Source organism: Ahaetulla prasina, chromosome 9 (assembly GCF_028640845.1).
Source record: "Ahaetulla prasina isolate Xishuangbanna chromosome 9, ASM2864084v1, whole genome shotgun sequence".
NCBI classification, from domain to species: domain Eukaryota; kingdom Metazoa; phylum Chordata; class Lepidosauria; order Squamata; family Colubridae; genus Ahaetulla; species Ahaetulla prasina.
This window is the reverse complement of record NC_080547.1, coordinates 19,139,591-19,149,932: the sequence shown is the minus strand read 5'-3', so window position 1 is coordinate 19,149,932 and position 10,342 is coordinate 19,139,591. Positions and strand designations below refer to the sequence as shown.

Below are 10,342 nucleotides of genomic sequence, written 5' to 3'. Positions count from 1 at the left end.
GAGGATTGTTCTTGTTGACAAGCTTTCAAGCATCTTGGCTGCACGTGGAAGGCATGTGCTTTCGATGGGCTTGCAGAATACTGGGCTGTTATTAAATCTTGGGGGGTGGGGTTGGGGGGGTGAGAGAGAGAGGCCCAGGGGGAGAACGGTATCCCCCCCCCCGGATGATTTACACAGGGCTCTGGAATCTCAGAACAGAACAAGCTCATCTCTGTCCAGAGCAGTTCACGAAAGCAGCAGCAACAGCAGCAAAAGGGGCTGGCTAGGAATCAACCAGTTTGCAGAAGTGCCTTTCCAAATTTGGGTTTCTGGCTGTTTAAAATCTGGACTAATTAAATGAAGCCGAGGGTCATCGGTTTGGAGCTAACACGCTTTAAATGCTGGCCCTTGGGACTGGGTGAAAGCTCTCATTCTGACATGATGAGGCCACTTAGAAAGCCTAAATGTATGCTTGTGTTTGATTTTCATCCCAGCTTTATTATTGTTTATAAATAACTCTAGGTGACAAAACATCCTAATATGCTTTTCTCCTCCTATTCTCCCCACAATAAACCAACTTGTGAGATGGCTTGGGCTGAGAGAGAGGGACTGGCCCAAAGTCACCCAGCCGGCTTTCATGCCTAAAGTGGGAGTAGAATTTCCAATTTCCGGCTTTCTAATGATGCCTTAACTGCTAGACCAAACTGGCTCTTGCTTTCAACTAATAAATTTAAAAATAAACTTGACTTCACATTTAGGATAAATTCTGAGATATGTCTACTCAAAAAGAGTAAACAGGAGACTGAACAAAACTAATGCTGCATTGACAAATTCAGATGCAAGCAACTTTGGGTAACTGATCCCACACCCACCCCGTTTCTTTGAATCAATGTTGACTCCTGACCACTGCCCGGACCAGACCCTGTAGATTTCTGAGCAAGGTTCTTCAGAAATGGTTGTCTTCCCAGGGCTAAGAAAAAGTGACTGACCCAAGGTCATCCGGTTAGCTTCATGCCAAAATTGGGACTAAAACTCATGGTCTCTGTGCTTCTAGCCTTTGATGCTTCAGCCACTACATCAAACTGGCTCTTTTGTGACTATAGGCCACAGGTATAGGGGACTGGTACCCTAAAGAGATGCTAATTTGGATAATTTGACAATCCAAACAGAGCCCTTGACTCCAAGAAGTCTACAGAAGCATTCCAAACAGTCTGTAGAGGAAGCAGAAAACAAATTTGCTTTTTTAAGGTCTTACTTTATATATGTAATTTCTTTTTCTATTCACCCTGAAAACTCGCTCAGCCAGGAGTTTAGTGTTTTTCAACCTTGGCAACAACATGCTGGCTGGGGAATTCTGGGAGTTGGTTTGCACATCTTAAAATTGCCAAAGTTGAGATTGGTTGCATTCATAGTTTAATGAAAAGAAGGACTAGGGGAGACATGATAGCAGTGTTCCAATATCTCAGGGGTTGCCACAAAGAAGAGGGAGTCAAACTATTCTCCAAAGCACCTGAGGGTAGAACAAGAAGCAATGGGTGGAAACTAATCAAGGAGAGAAGCAACTTAGAAATAAGGAGAAATTTCCTGACAGTTAGAACAATTAATCAGTGGAACAACTTGCCTGTGTAAATGCTCCAACACTGGAAATTTTTAATTTTTGGATAGCCATTTGTCTGAAATGGTGTAGGGTTTCCTGCCTGGGCAGGGGGTTGGACTAGAAGACCTCCAAGGTCCCTTCCAACTCTGATATTATTATTATTATTATTATTATTATTATTATTATTATTAAACATTACAAAGTTGAAACACTGACTTAGTACAATGACAGGCTGGCCTTAATGGCATACAATTTTCCAGCCTTATAGGAAGTCTAGGTACGTCTTTTTGTTACTGAAAATCAGCTGTGACATGACGACGAAATAATGCTGCAGGACAGAAATACTTACTCCGTAAAACATTAATGTTTTAATGAAAAATCTTAGCATTGTGTTTCTATCCAAAGACACTCAAAACTAGTTTTTCTTTCTGTTCCATTTTTGTCTTATAATGGGATCAATCGCTTTTTTAAAATTTTGAAGGCTTTTTTTTTAAAGTTTAAACAACCAGGCTAGCAAAAAAAGGTACCCAATACATATTCATCTTATATCAAACAAGCTAATATTTCAGTACAAGGTAACTATACATAATATATACATTACACAGAGAATCACAAAAGCAAACACTACAGGCTCAGAACAAATCTTGAAAAAACCATGATATTCACATTGATTACAAGAACTCTAAAAATGATTGTAACAGTGAAACGGCACTTTAGTTTACAAAAAGTCACAAAAATATATATATATATATATATATAGCCACCAAGAACTATGGGTTCCTTAAAAATACTAATAGCCAGATATAGTATATAAAATGTAAAGTGTATTTCAACATTTAAAAAAAACCCAAAACATTTGTCTTCCCATTAAGTCAATCAACATGCTAAAAAGCTTAGCTACAGTCAGCACAGACAAGTGGGGGATTTTTTTTTTTTTTGAATGAGATGTGACTGGTGACAAGGACTGGCACAGTTAAAGGGGAAGGTAGGTAAAGTCACATGCTAGAATGGCCTTTTAGGAATTGATTCAGTCTTCTAAACGACAGCTTTATCTCCTTCCCTTTACGGTTTTTGTAACAGCCCAGAGACAAGACAGGCCTGCAGATGCTGGGCCAAGAAATACACTCTCTAGGGCATGTAGTTAGAATAAATCAGCAACATGCAGCATTATATATTAAAGGAAACAACGGTGCCATCCATTTCGGGAGTCCCCAAACACTCCAGAAAAAAGCAGCTGGAATATGTTGATACAATATGGAGAATGTAAAGAAAAAGACGGCGCATTTTTGCATTTTTAAAAAATAATTGCCTCTTTTAACAATACCAACTGTATTCTATGGATCAGCCTGCCCTGTTTGCCAGCCGACGATAACTTGCAAAGTATGATAGGACCTAAGCGGGATTTTTATTTTTATTTTTTAGCATGGTCTGAGATCAGTGACTGAACAAGTAAGCCTTGTCGTCTGCGGAAAAGCAGCAAGCAAGAAAGGAAAAAAGTTTGCTTGCATTTAATGCTACCCAAATACTCCTGGTTGCCATGTTCTGTAGACTTTTAAGATGTCAGGATTCAGATTTAGCCCTCTGCCATCTTTAGGCTGGTGAGAAAAAAATCAGTAACCCTCTCCCCACAAAAGAAAAGCAAACAAACAGGCCAACGCCATTATTCAAAATTTCGCATTATTAAAAAAATACAATTTTAATCTCTTTGGGGACCTGGGGCCTAGGGACTATAGTTTTATAAAATATAATATATATATTTATATATTTTGCTACACCGGCACTGGTTACTTTAAAAAAAAAAAAAAGATTCACATTTACACTTTCCAGACAAATGATAAGTGCCAAAACTAGAACTATTCTTAAAGACATTAACTGTTGTATTTGCATTAGAACTGGGAGCATAAAATTGGTCAGTCTGAGGAAAGAGATTAACTGATTAAAAAAAAAAGTTATAAGAAGCTGGTGATAGAATATTTGCAATCCAAAAATGGATATTTCATAACAGCTTGAAGAAAATATGAAATTGTCTGCCATGAGCACATGCTTTTCTATCCTCTTTGTGTCCCATGGGAGAAGTCAGAAAATAGGACTAAATAATCTCTCTCTCTTTCCAAACTGAATTTGGGAACAGATGCTTTCCATGGGAATATAAGCCTTTCTCCCAATTCATTGGTACAAAAGCTTAAATTGCATACGTTTGACTCTGGGAGCACCATACTACAGATGGATAACCTGAATAGTCAAGCATATATATATATATATCCTAGCAACTTTAAAGGACCATGTCGCCTAAATTATGGATACTAATGTGTTTTACTAGTAATCACCTGTTATTGACAGGCACTGTCCACAAATAGAAGAAAAAAAAACCCAACCTCTTTAGTATCTTGAAAAAAAGGAAGCTTAAATCGAGACAAGTTCTATTCCATGAAAATCTGGAGAGCTTTTTAAGTTCACTACTGGGCCATTTGGAAGCTGTTATACGAATCGTTCTCTACAAGGAAGACAGTAGCGATATCTTGACAGGGTGCAGAGGTTCTCCTTGAAAATTCAAATTGGAATGGAAGGGGGAGAACCACCCATAATAAACTGACCCCAGGGCCTTGTTGCTAACAAAAGGAACATAATTTGCTGCCACTGCTGGCCAGGATCCAAATGTTCAGGGCCTAAACAAGACTCCCATGGGTGCTCCGTGAGTCGGGAACAGTTTGCCACGCTGCTTACTTAAAATAGGCTGTGCATAGAGCAGGGTTTATATTTTCAAGTTAAACGTGTGCGTTGCTGAAGACTTGATACCCTTCTGCTTTTAGACTCTGAATACTTTCCTTGTTGTGTGCTACACTTTGACCGCTGCTCGCTAAAGCATGTCTGTTATTCTGGCTACCTTCTTCACATGTCGAGTCGAAGGGGGAAAACTTGAAAAAATGACTTTGTTCAACGACAAGTAGCTCTGCAAATCGGAAATACTTATGTAAGGAGAGGTTTCACTTTGAGCGCAAGAGAAAAGTGAACCAATCCCCAGTTGGATCAGAGCTTTGTAAAATCCTGAAAATATATCAGGATATGGAATTATTGTGTGTGCTATAATACAACATGATAGCACAGGAATTCCACAAATGTTTACCTTTCTGTAAGGTAAAATGTACCTTTTACATTTCAGGAAGCCAACCTTGTTTTGGTGTTATTTTCAAAAAGCGCTCAAATTTTTGAAATGTAAATATACATCATGTGCCTGAGCATATACCAAATATACAACCTGCACTAGCAAATTGCTCCCCATTACTGATCTCGTAGGCGCTAAAATGCACTGTGTAGGTCCAAAAAGGTCTCTGTGGATCAAGGTTAGATAACCTCATAATTCTTGCTAGACTGTTTGTAAAGTCTGTATTAAACCGATTTGCTTCCTATGCTGTTTAGATCTGAGGTAACCAATTTGCAACTCTTTCTTAATATTTATTGTATTTATTTTACATTCATCTATTTTGCTTGGAACCCAGTTAATATGTCATATGTCATGTTATTAAATAACATATGTCATGTTATTTTCCCCCAATCTCCAAAAAGCTGTATTATTTTAATTTAGATGTTAAGACGACTCTCTCAATGAAATGTGTGATTAAATAGCTTTATCCTACATATATGGAAGAAAATAAATAGCTTAATAATTACTAGATGAGTAAAAACACTGTATGTATAGTGTAGCCAATGTCCTCTTTCCTGATATGAATTTTATTTTACTTAATAAATATTCTGAAATATTCCAACCTGACAATATCCCTTACTAAAAACATTTTATTTATCAATCTGGAAGAGTGACTTAATTTTTTTATTAAAATTCATTGGAAGAAAAATCTATGCCTATCTCATAAAATACTTTAAATTTAATCTTTGTTAATAATTATATCAAGCCCTTTAAGAAGTTGCAGAGAAGTGCAAGAAATAGTCTCCTTGGATTTGGTGGATTTGCTAATTTAAAAAAAAAGAAATTTCTTTGAAACTATTACTTCCAAAGCTTCCCACAAACGTCATTCACCACTGTGTAAATATCAGTGCTTTTACAGTTATTTAAACATTTCCCCCATTTGTGTTCTATTATATTCTTAGTCTGATAACATGAAATTCGAATTATTTATGTCCCCCTCGTAAATCTCATCCTTAAAAAAAAATAAAGATGGTTTAAACAAACCCAAATAGAGGGGAATAAAATATGACATATCGTTTTTAGACTTATCAATAAGATGCTGGCAACAAACCCAAAATTGCTGGCCTGTAAATGCCCTTTGTTGCCTTTAGAATCCTTTTAGGGGAAAATAATAATTTGGTGATTGTTTGCTGGACCTGTGCTTGAAGTCAGAGTAATGGCTTTTATGAAACCAGCTTGGCAAGGGCATATAAACAATTCAGAATAGGAACATTCTATCATTGCAAACAGGTCTTTTGTAAACAACTCTCAGTGATTTGAAACTCGGCCTCTAAAGGAAAATAAATGGCTCCTTTTACTTAAAAAGAATAGGCTAATAAAACTGCAGTAAATAGCACACACATTCAGGCATAACTTGAAAAGAGCACATTAATGCGCCAATGCGCTTTTGACTTTTGTAAACTCACTTCTCATTATACTTTCCCAGGATCCCAATTTGCTAAATGTTAATCAGGATTTCTTGACGGCTCGACTTCTGAAAATGAAGTTTTTGCATTAAGGCCATTTGCATGAGAAGATTCTAAAAAGGGCATGGCCAGCACAGGTGACCGTAACTCCACCCCACCCGTTTTGCCAAAGCCGATGATGAATCATCTGGTTTTAACAATGTGCTTGCTACAGAACTCAAAGACTAGAAGTGATTCCTTCTAACTAAAAACAAAAGAAAAAAAAATCAAACATCTACGACATTAGTTATTTAATTGTTTGAACTGGATACTGTAGTCAAAACAAATTTCAACAGCCATCAATACCTTTTTCCTTAATGGGAGGTATTGTGAAATTAGGGTGGCAAACCAATGCCAAAAGTTATTAGGCCTAATTTGACACTTGGTGTGTGCTTGGCTGCTCTTCGAATTTAACCGTCTTATTCTGACCAACTCTTTCCTCTGCATTTTCAAATGCTTCCGTACAAAGGGACCGTTTAAGGTGTGAAGAATAGTGTAACATTTGTTGCAGTTTAGAGCTTTTAACAGCATAGCTTATCAAATGGAAAGGGGTACATTCACTCGCCCCCCCCCACCTCCTGAAAATTAAATTAAAATGTACAAGACCAAAACACAGGCACTTTCCAAAAAGACAAAAAAACCCGAAACCAAACTTTTTTTTGACTTATTCGATAGTGATAGACGAGAGGCCGGCCTTCGGGAGCTCCTCTCGGCCGGCCTCGGCGCTTGAGATGGTTTTTGGCTGCTCCGGCAGGTCTTCTTCCTTTTCTAACAGCCCACCCAGAGGCCCCAATGGGAAAGTGCTTTCGCAATTCTGCGTCGATGAGACCTGCGAAATAACCGGCATTTGGACAGAAGAGCTGCTTTCAAATCCATGCTCTCCTAGCTCGTACTGGCCAAGAGTCTCTTCATGTTCTTGGTTTAAGTAGTCTGGTACTAGGAAGTCACTGAAAAGGGGGTGAAAAGTTGGGAAGAGGTTAGCAAGACACGGGTTGATACTAACTGCAGCATTACAGCTAAGCTGAAGGATATCTACTTTGCCTAGAAATGAGAACTGCCTGATTTAAACAAAAGCACAACCTAGCATTGTGGTGCCTGTTTAGATTTACATGGTATATACCAGGGGTCTCCAACCTTGACAACTTTAAGACTTTAAGCTTTGCTGGCTGAAGAATTCTGGGAGTTGAAGTCCACAAGTCTTAAAAGTTGCCAAGGTTTGAGCGCCCTTGGTATATACCATGCTTTCTCAAAAATACAACCTACCCCCAGCGAATGTCCTAACTTGATTTTTACACGTGTGCCCAATATAAGCCCTATCCCCCAAATAAGCCCTAATTAAGACCTCACCCATTCCAGGGTGCACAGGTAAAAATTAAGCTAGGGTGGGGATGAGGGTGGGTGGGTGGAGCTGCCCTACTACTTACCTTTGGATAACTGCAGCCAGGCCTTGCACACCTCGGCCCATTTCTTCTGTCAGCAAGGCTTTCCTGAAGGCCTTTGTAGCTGATAATGGAGCTCCGGATCCAGAGCTCTGTTATCGGCTACAGAGGCTTTCAGGAAAGCCTTGCTGACTTTGCCGGAGGAAGAGGTTCAGGAGTGAGGCGTGCAAGTGGGGTGAGTCACTGGACGATATTCCCCCCTGAAAATAAGACCTGGTGTCTTTTTTTGGTGGCAAGAAAAATATATACCGTATTTTTCAGAGTATAAGACGCACTGGAATATAAGATGCACCTTAGTTTTTGGGGAGGAAAATAAGAAAAAAGCTGATTGGCAGGTGAATTGGCCTCCCGGAATACCCCCCAATCAGCTGTTCCCAGAGGTGAATTTTAGCAACAGGCTCCTTGGTTGGGAGCTCTGTGCCTTGCTTTTTTTCCCTGCCTCTGAAACTCTGTTTCAGAAAAAACTTTTTTCTGCCTCTGAAGCTCTGTTTGGGAGCTTCTTTTCTGAAGCTCCATTTGGGGCTTTTTTTCTGAAGCTGCGTTTGGGGCTTCTTTTTCTGAAGCTCCATTTCTGATGCTTTTTTCAGCCTCTGAAACCTCCTTTTGAGAAGCTGGGCTGGGCTACATTCGGAATATAAGACGCACCCAGATTTTCACCCTCTTTTTGGGGGGAAAAAGGTGCATCTTATTTTCCGAAAAATACGGTGTATATAAGGCAGGGTCTTATTTTCAGGAAATCACAGGTATAAACAATTTTAAAGCTTCTGGACCAACCAACCAAAAGCCTCCTTCACAAAAGAATAAATTTAAGGTTGGGTGGCAATTTAACACAAGGCTGATAAATTTAAAACGGGCAAAGGAAACTTTTCTATGATTGGTGGGCTTTTCCATTCTACTGAGCATAGTCCAGGTAAATTAAAGCAATTTTAAGGTTCTGTTTCCAAAGGAGCCAACATTGGTGCCCCCATTAAGCCAAAGGTCAATATTGGTGGTGCTCTTTTTTCCCAAAACTGGTCTGACTACCTATTTCAGTTTAGCTGCATTTCATTCTCCTCCGTCAAGTAGGATTTAAGGATAAGTAGGCTTTTCAAACTATACTTTGGCCGCTTCATTGCTTTTGGATACAGTTATTATAGAGCAATTGAGAAAAGAAAAGCGAAAAAGGAAGATTATTGCCAGGCTCGATAGGAAAATTTCAGCTCGATAGGAAAATAAGGTATTAATGCAAAGCAATCTAAAAGCAGCTTAGTTGTTTGATTGAAATCCGTGTCTACACTGGCAGATAAATGTGATAGTTCAAAACACTGACACACGGCAGGGCCACAATAGCAACATGGGATTTTTTAAATGTGCTGGGCTCATTTTAGTTTCTGACCAAATGGCCTTAACCAAGTTGGCAGCAGATTACACAAAATGGAACCCAGTACAACTTGAGGATGCCACGATGGATAAGACTTAAAAGAGTTCTGCCCGGGACCGCAATAAACCTGGCAACCTGACAGAAAAGGATACTACAGGTTGCGGTGAAATAGTACAGGTAGTCCTTGACTTACAATCACAATTGGGGGCAGAATTTGCCTTTGTTAGGAGCAAGGTGGCTGTTTATTGAGTCACGCCGGATTTTATGACCTTTTCCCCATGTTTGTTATGCAAACCACTGCAGCTGTTAAGTGAATCACACCGTCGTTAAGCAAATCTGGCTCCCACCCCCCCCGTTGACTTTGCTTGTCAGACGTCAACTGGGAAGGTTGCAAATGGTGATCACCTGACACCCCCCCCCCAGTGGTACGACCTATTGTAAATACATGCCGAATGTCAAGTATCGAATGTCAATTTTGATCACGTGACCCTGGGGATGCTGCAACGGTCCTAAGTACGAGGACTAACCGTAAGTCACTTTTTCCAATGCTGTGGTAACTTTGGTCGCTAAGCGAATGGTTGTTAAGTCGAGGACTGCCTATACAAAAGAGGGTTTAGGGGGAAATTAAAAAAAAAAAAAAAGGTACGTTGCCCTAACAGTTTTTCTTTTTCTTTTTGTGCACCTCACCTGCTCTGGAAGTAGTTTGCTAGCTCTGACGCTTCATGGTTCAGACTCCTCAGATGAACGATTAAATTTCCAGAGTTGGTGAACATGGCGCCACATGTTTTGCACTCGTAAATCCGAGGCTTGCGGATAATGTGCCGGGAAACCCGCATGTGGTGTTTATATTCCCCGAAGGAAGTGAAAGTGGCACTACATATCTGGCACCGGAAACAGCGTTTACCTTCGTGCTTCAGGCGATGCATCTTTAGCGAGTAAGCCCGGGTGAACTTTTTCCCACAGCGGTCGCACTGAAATGGTTTAATGCCTGCGGGAAGAAGAAGCGGAAAATCACCCACCACTGGAAAGCATCGGGAATAACATTTCCGGCCCTATTTACATCGAGGCGGCGTGTAAACTTCTAAAAACAAAAGGATAATTCGGTCAAAACTTTCATGCAGTGGATGCCACTTCCCCAAAACTAAGTACCGTGTTTCCCCGAAAATAAGCCCTCCCCTGAAAATAAGCCAGCCCCGAAAATATTTAACCGCATGCTCAGTCGGTTCCCGCCATTTCCTATAGTTAGGGTTAGGGGGACAGAGCTGGAAATCAGGTAAGACGGCAAGGGGAGTCCCGTCTTGCTCCATGCACCCCAAAATA

The 10,342-nt window shown here is 39.9% G+C and overlaps 1 protein-coding gene across 3 annotated transcripts in view; it reads right to left on the bottom strand.

Moving 5' to 3' along the window:
• Nucleotides 1-1,921: 1,921 nt before the first annotated feature.
• ZBTB44 (zinc finger and BTB domain containing 44) overlaps nucleotides 1,922-10,342 on the bottom strand; it is a 29,178-nt gene continuing 20,757 nt past the window's right edge. For 2 of the 3 annotated variants that reach the window (XM_058194445.1, XM_058194444.1), the window contains exons 5-6: nucleotides 9,710-10,010; nucleotides 1,922-7,170 (exon numbers count right to left, since the gene is read on the bottom strand). In XM_058194445.1, the coding sequence (XP_058050428.1) occupies nucleotides 6,888-7,170; nucleotides 9,710-10,010 (584 nt within the window). In that variant the 3' untranslated portion in view covers nucleotides 1,922-6,887. The remainder of the gene's footprint in view (nucleotides 7,171-9,709; nucleotides 10,011-10,342) is intronic. The other variant, XM_058194446.1, reaches the window with a different exon arrangement.